This window comes from Oncorhynchus clarkii, chromosome 16 (assembly GCF_045791955.1).
Source record: "Oncorhynchus clarkii lewisi isolate Uvic-CL-2024 chromosome 16, UVic_Ocla_1.0, whole genome shotgun sequence".
NCBI classification, from domain to species: Eukaryota; Metazoa; Chordata; class Actinopteri; order Salmoniformes; family Salmonidae; genus Oncorhynchus; species Oncorhynchus clarkii.
In genome coordinates, this window is record NC_092162.1 from 64,176,524 (window position 1) to 64,188,678 (window position 12,155).

The window sequence follows — 12,155 nt, forward strand, 5'->3', positions numbered from 1 at the left end:
ATCTCTGTACAGTGAAGACTGGGAAACATGCACAACCGAGCTCCATACAGGGCAGATCAACAGGTGCAACCAACGGACGGGGTGGGGGTGGCGAACTTCACGACGACTAGCAGGCAGTGGGTTCTGAACAAGAATTCGGAACCCTTTAGAGACGATGGGCAAAGGGGCATGTAAGAGGGCTATCTGTGCACGTGCCTGCTCTATATGTCAAACCTAGGATTGTTATTCTGAGAGGAGAGAATATGCCCCTGAAAATAGCTGATTAATGGCCTTGTATTATCAGGTTTAATGAGGTCCAGGCATTTATTTAGGTTTCAAATGTTCCCTTGGTACGTCCGTATATTTGTCTTGTTTAACAGTTCACTGCGTCATTGGAAGAAAGGCAAGTATTACAAAACCCATAGTGTGAGACTTGACTTGATTTCAGTAGCCTAGCCTATAGTATTCCCTCATCTATAGCCTTCTGATAGGTGGAAATAAAAAAAAAAGAGTGATACAACCAGAGCTCATTTGAACAACGAAACAAGTGGAAGAGGATGAAGATCAAATAATTTAAATGTTCTCTTTTTCATCCGTGAAATTGTTAACCTTGTCCTTCTTGATGCCTCGTTCTGAGTCCCAAGGCTATTGGTTTCCTGCCGCGCTTTTAGTAAAAAGCGGACACTGCTGCGAAGCGTTTCTCTCTTCCCGCTGTCCTCGGCTGCACACGGAGGCAAACCGACAATTTAACCGCTAGAACGAGCAGTCGGGGAAATAAATAGAAGGAGTGACGGAGAAATAGAGAGAGAGACAGACAGAGAGAGAGAGAGAGAGAGAGAGAGAAAGCAAGAGAGATGAAGCAAGACCGAGAGAGAGAGAATCAGATATGGGGCGTTTATTAGAGTGAGATAACGGAGAAAGATAATCCTACCCCTGTCCAGCACTCTAAAATGTGCTAGAAGGAGAGCGATCCTCAGTGTAGTTTACCGCTTCCCACAGCAGAGGCGGTGGAGCGAAAGCCTTGCGTCGGAGTAGTGGGATTATCCCCTCTTTCTCGCAATGGAAACTGAATGAAAAACGTTGGACAGTTGTTTTAAACTCCAGTGCTTTCGCTTACAATTATTGCCAAATCGCATCCTGCTATGTTATTCTCCTTTTATTTCAACTTCATATGTGGATTCTGAGGGACATTCTAAAAGGTAACCAACCTACGGCGCAACAGCTGCTCTACAAGTAGTTAGCCCCAGGAAAAGCTCTTATTTTTGTGGATGCAGAAATGTGCATGGGTAAGTGTATTGTATTACCATGAACAGAAACCTAAATGATTGATGTTTATGTAAGAATTGGTTTAGTTTGCTTCAGCAAGGCAGCATCTGTATTCTCATAACACTAATGCAGCCAAATGACTGTAAAAGCTTTCGATTCTGAGAGAACTGTCAAAGTCGTAGGCCATTTTATAGGGCTTGGTTATGTTTGTCTATATAGATGGATACATTTTTTCAAACTGAGAAATTGAGGGGCAAATACAACAATGTCAGTAGAACCTAAATTCGAGATGACAAGGTATCCATTTATTTAGCCACTGGCTATTCCTCCAAAGGAAACAATGGGTTGCACACCCTTTGGAAATGTTCTGTTAGTTTTGACTCAACAGGTACTGAACAACTTGACTGCCAGTCCGCAGGCTGCACCTCGGAGCCGTCTTTAACAACGGGTTCTACTAGAATTTAGGCCACTGAATTAGAACTACGCACTGTTTTAAAAAAAACTGTAGGCTATGTCTTGGTCTGCCAAGCTGTGAAGGAGAAAATATGATTTGTTATGAATGTGAAACCTCCCATGACTTGGAAAGAGCGAGCAGGAAGATCCTGAACAATCCTATCTGGCTATTATATTTGTATCATGCACAGAAGAGCAAACCCTGTAACCCAATAGAGGGAAAAAGTACATGCTATTTCCATTTCTTATATTACATCAGAGTAATTATGGGGAATGGATCTTTAAAGGATATTGCAATATGCCCTAGGCTTAAATTACACGTATCATGATCAGATTAAGATACTGTAGGGTTATTCCTATTGGAAGTAATGTACTCTTTCCAGCTAGTTGGTGTCTATTACATGGAATTGTGTTTTCGTATAATTAAGTTGGTATGCATATTTTCTATGTTTTACATTTATACTACCCTACTATTTCACCTTGACACTACCTTGTTCATTTACATTTTAAAACAATGTCGTTTTTTAATCATAATGCATCCATTTCTCTCTCTCTCTCTCTCTCTCTCTCTCTCTCTCTCTCTCTCTCTCTCTCTCTCACACACTCACTACTCTCTCCATCATCCTCCTCTCCCGCCTCTCCTGCTTCTCCCACCTCTCACTCTCTCTTCCCCTCCCACCTTCCCCCACTGTCTCTCTCTCCCACCTCTCCCTCTCTCTTCCCCTCCCACCTTTCCCCCACTGTCTCTCTCTCACCCCTCTCCCCCTCTGTCTCCCCCTCCCATCTTTCCTGCTGTCTTCCCTAACCCCCGCTGTCTCCCCTTCCCACCTTTCCCCTCTCTCTCACCCCTCCCCCACAGTCTTCCCCCACCCCTGCCTCTCTCCAGATGGTGAGTGAGCTGAAGCCAAGCTGGTTGTGAAGGTGCTGGTGGACTTGTCCCTGTCCTCGCCCCAAGCCAGACTCACCATGGCTTCGGGAGTAGCGGCGTGGCTGCCCTTCGCCCGTGCTGCTGCTATTGGCTGGATGCCCGTGGCCAACATGCCCATGCCCATCGCCCCCACCGAGAAGAACAAACGCGCAGACGAGCTCATTGTCCTCAATGTAAGTGGACGCCGATTTGAGACCTGGCGGAATACGCTAGATAGATATCCCGACACCTTACTGGGCAGTTCAGAGAAAGAGTTTTTCTACAATGAGGAGACCAAAGAATACTTTTTTGACCGAGACGCGGATGTGTTCCGCGCTGTTCTCAACTTCTATCGCACGGGCAAGCTGCATTACCCTCGCTCCGAGTGCATCACGTCCTACGACGAAGAGCTGTCCTTCTTTGGGATCATTCCTGAGATCATCGGAGACTGCTGCTACGAAGAGTACAAGGACCGTAGGCGTGAGAACCAAGAGAGACTGATGGACGATGACGAGGACAAGAAAGATGCCAAGCTTCCCAATATGACATTCAGAGAGACCATGTGGAGGGCCTTCGAGAACCCTCACACCTCCACCATGGCCCTGGTGTTCTACTACGTCACCGGCTTCTTCATCGCCATCTCAGTCCTCACCAACGTGGTGGAGACGGTGCCTTGCGGTGCCACCCCTAACACCAAAGAGGTGACGTGCGGCGATCGCTACACAGTAGCCTTCTTCTGCATGGACACGGCCTGCGTCCTCATCTTCACAGTAGAGTACCTCATGAGACTGTTTGCTGCGCCAAGCCGCTACCGCTTTATGCGCAGCGTGATGAGCATCATCGACGTGGTGGCCATCTTGCCCTACTACATTGGCTTGGTGATGACAGACAACGAGGATGTGAGCGGGGCCTTCGTCACGCTCCGGGTCTTCCGGGTCTTCCGTATCTTCAAGTTCTCACGTCACTCTCAAGGGCTGCGCATCCTGGGGTACACGCTGAAGAGCTGCGCCTCAGAGCTGGGCTTCCTCCTCTTCTCCCTCACCATGGCCATTATCATCTTCGCTACCGTTATGTTCTACGCCGAGAAAGGTTCCACGTCGAGCAAGTTCACCAGCATCCCAGCCTCATTCTGGTACACCATCGTTACTATGACGACACTTGGGTAAGGGGAAAAGCATCTGTTTTTGTGCGTGTGCGTGTTGTCTGTTTATCTATCTGTGTACTCTTTATCTGTGCTGGAAATGGATGGATGAATTTCACCTAGACAACACAACACAAAGCAGGCAGGGGTAATACGTCCTGTCTGTTCATGCCATGGTTGTAACGTCACTGCCATGAGTACAGGGGAATATTGTACCTCATGATGGATCCAGAACATTGGCACAAAGGCACACTGTCATACTGTTACAAATGTTGTCCTCTGTGTATCTCCTCATCGAACACTAGGGCAGAGAGAGTGGCAGTGGAGATGTCCTGTTCTTTTACAGTAATGCCTCTGCCAACGCTACTGTCTGCTCTTACACACTACCTGTGGGAGAGAGCCCAGAGGACTGCTGAGGGGAGAGAGAGGGGGGAGGAGTGAGGGAAAGAGGGAGGAAGGATATCAGAGAAAGAGAGAGGGAGGGATAGAGATTAGAGATAGAAGGCGCGAGAGACTGATATTGAAGTGGATGGAAAAAGGGGAAAAGGTACAGTAGAGTAGGGTTGGGCGATATTACAATAGCATCGTCTATCAATGATGATTGACAGCCATCGTCGATGGTGACGACATCGTGATGTGCACTTGACTGGCACTGCGCATCATGGCAGCACACAAGTGACATTCTGAGTAATACGCCTATTCCTATTTGCTGTAGCCTATTTCAATAAATATGTTATATACACAACGCAAGAGAGGAATGTAGGCCAGACAGAGCGGAGCATTTCACCAAATCAACGCAAAATGTCCAGTCAGGAAATATTGTTAATCTCTCTCTCTCTGCATGGGCCTTGGGCTATAGCTTAAACCTATTATTTTGTTTTTTTATGGACACTGTTTAACTATCTTGTGTCTAGCTGTTAAAAAATAACCTACAGTGCATCAGAAAGTATTCAGACACGCCTTATTCTAAAATTGATTAAATAGTTTTTTCCCCTCATCAATCTACACACACTACCCCATAATGACAAAGCAAAAACAGTTTTTTAGAAATGTTTGCAAATGTATTCAAATGGAAAAACTGCAATATTACATTTACTTAAGTATTCAGACCCTTTGCTCAGTACTATGTTGAATTACCTTTGGCAGCAATTACAGCCTTGAGTCTTCTTGGGTATGACGCTACAAGCTTGGCACATCAGTATTTGGGGAGTTTTTCCCATTCTTCTCTGCAGATCCTCTCAAGCTCTGTCAGGTTGGATGGGGAGCGTCACTGCACAGCTATTTTCAGGTCTCTCCAGGGATGTTTGATTGGGTTCAATTCCAGGCTCTGGCTGGGCCACTCAAGGACATTCAGAGACTTGCTCCGAAGCCACTCCTGTGTTGTCGTGGCTGTGTGCTTACGGTCTTTGTCCTGTTGGAAGGTGACCCTTTGCCCCAGTCTGAGGTCCTGAGGGCTCTGGAGCAGGTTCTCATCAAGGATCTCGCTGTACTTTGCTCCGTACATCTTTCCCTCGATCCTGACTAGTCTCCCAGTCCCTGCCACTGAAAAACATCCCTACAGCATGATGCTGCCACCACCATGCTTTACCGTATTAATGGGTGATGAGCCGTCCCTGGTTTCCTCCAGACGTGAAGCTTGGTATTCAGTCCAAAGCGTTCAATCTTGGTTTCCTCAGATGGTCTGAGAGTCCTTTAGGTGCCTTTTGGCAAACTCCAAGCGGGCTGTCATGTGCCTTTTACTGAGGAGTGGCTTCCATCTGGACACTCTACCATAAAGGTTCTCTCATCTCCACAGAGGAACTCTGGAGCTCTGTCAAAGCGACCACCAGGTTCTTGCTCACCAGCTCACCAGGCCAGCTCTAGGAAGAGTCTAGGTGGTTTCAAACTTCTTCCATTTAAGAATGATGGAGGCCACTGGGTTCTTGGGGACCTTAAATGCAGCAGAACATTTTTGGTACCCTTCCCCAGATCTGTGCCTCAACACAGTCCTGTCTCGGAGCTCTATAAACAATTCCTTCGACCTCATGGCTTGGTTTTTTGCTCTGACGTTCACTGTCAACTGTGGGACCATATATATACAGATGTGTGTCTTTGCAAATCATGTCCAATCAATTGAATTTAAATAAGGTATTTCTGTTTTTTTAATTGATACATTTGCAAAATTCTAAAAATCTGATTTTCCTTTGTAATTATGGGGTATTGTGTGTAGATTGGTGAGGTGAAAAAAATTATGGAATTCATTTTAGAATAAGGCTGTAACGTAACAACATTTTGAAAAAGTGGGGTCTGAATACTTTCGGAATGCACTGTAATTGAGCTTTTCTCTCCATTCAATAGAAATATGACTTTGGGCTATAGGTTACACTTTTATCATTTTATGCATGGTTTTCTCCCGATCAAACAATGAATCTAACCGAGTTCCATATCAATACGTTTTTTAAATAGCCTAAAACATTTGTCAAGGGACTAATAATGAGAGCGAACAAACAATATCTGAAGCCTAAACTAAAATCAAATGACAAGTTGAATCAAGTTTAAGCTTATTAAGAAATAAATGATCCATCCAGGTTGGGATAATCCCTCCATGCGAGTTTGAAAATCTAATGGCTAATAACCAATCCTCCTACTAGGCCTATTGTAAAAGCTTTAATACAAAGTTAAAATTATGAACAGTAGTCTATCTTATTTCCCAAACATTCTAGCCTGAGAAATTGTCCTAAAGTTGCCGCTTTCAAAAATAACAAGAATGAAAGACTAGCCTTGCCTAGACATAGGCTATTCTAAATCGCAGCAATATAAACAATATTATTTATTTACTGTTATTTTATGAGGCAAATAAATCAATGACCAGTTGTGAAGACGGTAGATAGATTGCGTCTATCCAGCCCACGATGTATGACCTAACTCACTACGTTAAGACAGCCCGTTCCTCATCAGACTCTCACTGCTCCAATGGTCGCTGCTCCAACAGTTGCTAATGCTCGCTGCTCCACTGGTCATTAACAGTCGCTGATGCAACGGTCGCTGCTCCAACGGTCGCTGCTCCAACGGTCGCTGCTCCAACAGTTGCTAATGGTCGCTGCTCCAATGGTCGCTGCTCCACTGGTCATTAACAGTCGCTGATGCAACGGTCGCTGCTCCAACAGTCGCTGCTCCAACAGTTGCTAATGGTCGCTGCTCCAACGGTCGCTGCTCCAACGGTCGCTGCTCCAACAGTTGCTAATGGTCGCTGATCCAATGGTCGCTGCTCCAATGGTCGCTGCTCCAATGGTCGCTGCTCCAACAGTTGCTAATGGTCGCTGCTCCACTGGTCATTAACAGTCGCTGATGCAACGGTCGCTGCTCCAACGGTCGCTGCTCCAAAGGTCATTGATAGAGCGGTCACTGATCCAACAGTTGCTGCTCCAACAGTCGCTGCTCCAACGGTCGCTGCTCCAACGGTTGCTAACGGTCGCTGATCCAACAGTCGCTGCTCCAATGGTTGCTAACGGTCGCTGATCCAACAGTCGCTGCATCAACGCTCAATTGGGTTGAGGTTGGGTGATTGTGTAGGCCAGGTCATCTGATGCAGCACCATCACTCTCCTTCTTGGTCAAATAGCCTTTACACAGCCTGGATGTGTGTTTTGGTCATTGTCCTGTTGAAAAGCAAATGACAGTCGCACTGAGCGCAAACCAGGATGGCATGGCGTTTCGCCTCAGGCCTGATTCACGCAGTCTCCTCTGAACAGTTGATGTTGAGATGTGTCTGTTACTTGAACTCTGTGAAGCATTTATTTGGGCTGCAATCTGAGGTGCAGTTAACTCTAATGAACGTATCCTCTGAGGCAGAGGTAATTCTGGGTCTTCCTGTCCTGTGTCGGTCCTCATGAAAGCCAGTTTCATCATAGCGCTTGATGGTTTTTGCGACTTTCAAAGTTCTTAAAATGTTCCGGATTAACTAACATTCATGTCTTAAAGTAATGATGGACTGTCATTTCTCTTTGCTTATTTGAGCTTTTCTTGTCATAATATGGACTTGGTCTTTCACCAAATAGGGCTATCTTCTGTATACCATCCGTACCTTGTCACAGCACACACAACTGTTTGGCTAAAAAGCATTAGAAGGAAAGAAATTCCTCCTGTAAATTAAAATGCATTCCAGGTGACTACCTCATGAAGCTGGTTGAGAGAATGCCAAGAGACTAGGCCTCCATAATCGCCCGACCTCAACACCTGCAGGCTGTGTAAGGGCTAATTGACCAAGAAGGAGAATGATGGAGTGCTGCATCAGATGACCTAGCCTCCAGAATCACCCGACCTCAACCCAATTGAGATGGCTTGGGATAAGTTCGACCGCAGAGTGGAGGAAAAGCAGCCAACAAGTGCTCAGTAAATGTGGGAACTCCTTCAAGACTGTTGGAAAGCATTCCAGGTGAAGTTGGTTGAGAGAATGCCACAAGCATGTGCAAAGCTGTCATCAAGAGGGTGGCTACTTTGAAGAATCTCAAGTATAAAATCTATTTTGATTTGTTAAAAACTTTTTGGGTTACTACATGATTCCATATGTGTTATTTCACAGTTTCGATGTCCTCACTATTATTCTACAATGTAGAAAATAGTAAAAATAAAGTGACTGTCCAAACTATTGACTGGTACTGTATACAGTTGAAGTCGGAAGTTTACATACACTTTAGCCAAATACTATTTAATCCTAGTAAAAATTCCCTGTCTTTGGTCAGTTAGGATCACCACTTTATTCTAAGAATGTGAAATGTCAGAATAATAGGAGAGAGAATTATTTATTTCAGCTTTTATTTCTTTCATCACATTCCCAGTGGGTCAGTAGTTTACATTACACTCAATTAGGATTTGGTAGCTTTGCCTTTAAATTGTTTAATGTGGGTCAAATGTTTTGGGTAGCCTCCCACAATAAGTTGGGTGAATTTTAGCCCATTCCTCCTGACAGAGCTGGTGTAACTGAGTCAGGTTTGTAGGCCTCCTTGCTCGCACACGCTTTTACAGTTCTGCCCACACATTTTCTATAGGATTGAGGTCAGAACTTTGGAAGTATGCTTGGGGTCGTTGTCCATTTGGAAGACCCCTTTGCGACAAATCTTTAACTTCCTGACTGATTTCTTGAGATGTTGCTTCATTATATCCACATAATTTCCCTTCCTCGTGATGCCATCTATTTTGTTAAGTGCATCAGTCCCTACTGCAGCAAAGCACCCCCAAAACATGATGCTGCCACCCCTGTGCTTCCTGGTTGGGGCTTGCAAGCCTCCCCCTTTTCCTCCAAACATAACAATGGTCATTATAGCCAAACAGTTCCATTTTTGTTTCATCAGACCAGAGGACATTTCTCCAAAAAGTACGATATTTGTCCCCATGTGCAGTTGCAAACCATAGTCTGGCTTTTTTATGGCGGTTTTGGAGCAGTGGCTGCTTCCTTGCTGAGCGGCCTTTCAGGTTATGTTGATAAGGACTTGTTTTACTGTGGATATAAATACTTTTGTACCTGTTTCCTCCAGCATCTTCACAAGGTCCTTTGCTGTTGTTCTGGGATTGATTTGCACTTTTCGCACCAAAGTACGTTAATCTCTAGGAGACAGAACGCGTCTCCTTCCTGAGCGGTATGACGGCTGAGTGGTCCCATGGTGTTTATACTTGCGTGCCATTGTTTATACAGATGAACGTAGTAACTTCAGGCATTTGGAAATTGCTCCCAAGGATGAACCAGACTTGTGGAGGTCTACAATTTCTTTTCTGAGGTCTTGGCTGATTTCTTTTGATTTCCCATGATGTCAAGCAAAGAGGCACTGAGTTTGAAGGTAGGTCTTGAAATACATCCACACTTCCAATTGACTCAAATGATGTCAATTAGCCTATCAGAAGCCATAGGCTATTCTCAATCACATCGTTATGACAGATTGAACAGACACTATTAATAAAGGAGGATGAGGCAATTGAAGCAATTATTATCCATGACATCATTTTCTGGAATCTTCCAAGCTGTTTAAAGGCACAGTCAACTTAGTGAATGTAAACTTCTGACCCACTGGAATTGTGATACAGTGAATTATAAGTGAAATAATCTGTCTGTAAACAATTGTTGGAAAAATGACTTGTGTCATGCACAAAGTAGATGTCCTAACCGACTTGCCAAAACTATAGTTTGTTCACATTAAACTAGTTTTAATGACTCCACCCTAAGTGTATGTAAACTTCCTACTTCATCTGTATATACATTATACATATATGAGATACTCAAGGTCCAATGCAGCTGTTTTTATCTCTATATCAAATCATTTTTGGGCAACAATGAAATATATCATAGTGTGGAAATATATATAAAACACAGGAAATCGCATTTTTGACTGTACTGGGCTTTTAAGCTTATTAAAAAATAAATGATCCCTCCATGCTAGGTTGAAAAGGAAATGGCCAATCCTCCTACTAGACCTATCAGAAAATTTTTAAGACAGTAACAGTTATGAACAGTAGATTATTTCCCAAATATTCAGATAGGCTAAGAAGGGAGTTTCCTAAAGTTGCCGCTTTCAAAAAGAACAAAAATGCAAGTCGGATCCTATAGGCCTAGCCATAGGCTATTCTCAATCACATCTTTATGACAGAAGCAATTATTATCCAGTTGTGAAGATGGTAGATTTTGCTTCTATCCAGCCAATGATTTATCCTAACTCACTACAGTAAGACAGCAGCCCGTTCGTCATCGGTTGACCGTCACTTTGCTCCGTCTTGTGCGGGCCACACAGACACAGACGTACACACACCTGTTCCATGCTGAAGCACCACCAGAAAGGGATATTACAAAAGATGAGTCTCTCCCCAGGCTATCAGCATCATTATCTTTCGTCATGATTTGTCCAATTCATCCATGCAATTAAAAAAAAAAAAAAATGTTTTGTCCACACACACACATAAATGTTTTATGAGTAAATATCATGATAGGACAAAGGTTGACATCGCATAACCCTAACACACACACACACACACACACACACACACACACACACACACACACACACACACACACACACACACACACACACACGGGCCTGTCGCAGTGCCACTGCCGCCCATTAGGCCAGATGATGATGTGTTGTATGAGTGAGTGTGAGAGTGTGTTTGAGTCAATGTGTGAGTCAGACTGAGGGAGAGGCTGACAAATTGTTCTGTCCTCTTAAATTTCACAGCCGTAGACAAGAGCATTAGACAGACCCAGACAGACCCTGTCTAAGCTATAGACAGAGCTACATAGACAGGTAGCCATAGACATGCCATAGACAGGCCACAGACAACTAGACAGAGACATAAACAGGCCACAGACAGAGAACCATCAACATTTCACAGACAGAGAGCCATAGACAGGCCACAGACAGAGAGCCATAGACAGGCCACAGACAGAGAGCCATAGACAGGCCAAAGACAGAGAGCCATAGACAGAGCCACAGACAGAGAGCCATAGACAGGCCACAAACAGAGAGCCATAGACAGGCCACAGACAGAGAGCCATAGACAGGACACAGACAGAGAGCCATAGACAGGCCACAGACAGAGAGACATAGACAGGCCACAGACAGAGAGCCATAGACAGGCCACAGACAGAGAGCCATAGACAGGCCACAGACAGAGAGCCATAGACAGGCCACAGACAGAGAGCCATAGACAGGCCACAGACAGAGAGCCATAGACAGGCCACAGACAGAGCCACAGAGGTGATAAAAGGGTAGCAGTAACTCATTGGTTGGGTTTGGAGCTCCTGGCAACCTCCCATAAGACAGCCAGTCATCCATCCCCTGTCACTCACGCTGACACTCTGTCATTGAGGATATGCTGTTAGCAGGGTCGTACTGTAGCCACTGTCACAGAGTGGATTTGCTGTTATTCCACCATGCAGACTTATCCCACCATGCAGAGTTATCCTACCATGCAGAGTTATCCCACCATGCAGAGTTATCCTACCATGCAGAGTTATCCTACCATGCAGAGTTATCCCACCATGCAGTTATCCCACTATGCAGAGTTATCCCACCTTGCAGAGTTATCCTACTAAGCAGAGTTATCCCACCATGCAGAGGTATCCCACCATGTAGAGTTATCCTACCATGCAGAGTTATCCTACCATGCAGAGTTATCCCACCATGCAGAGTTATTCCACCATGCAGAGTTATCCCACCATGCAGAGTTATCCCACCATGCAGAGTTATCCTACTAAGCAGAGTTATCCCACCATGCGGAGTTATCCTACCATGCAGAGTTATCCCACCATGCAGAGTTATCCCACCATGCAGAGTTATCCCACCATGCAGAGTTATCCCACCATGCAGAGTTATCCTACTAAGCAGAGTTATCCTGCTAAGAAGAGCTATCCTACTAAGCAGAGTTATCCCACTAAGCAGAGTTA

At 44.9% G+C, this 12,155-nt stretch overlaps 1 protein-coding gene across 1 annotated transcript in view; it reads left to right on the forward strand.

Moving 5' to 3' along the window:
• Window positions 1-902: 902 nt before the first annotated feature.
• LOC139367742 (potassium voltage-gated channel, Shal-related subfamily, member 3) overlaps window positions 903-12,155 on the forward strand; it is a 299,482-nt gene continuing 288,229 nt past the window's right edge. Inside the window, exons 1-2 of the mRNA XM_071106061.1 lie at window positions 903-1,265; window positions 2,558-3,767. Of these exons, the coding sequence (XP_070962162.1) occupies window positions 2,665-3,767 (1,103 nt within the window). The 5' untranslated portion in view covers window positions 903-1,265; window positions 2,558-2,664. The remainder of the gene's footprint in view (window positions 1,266-2,557; window positions 3,768-12,155) is intronic.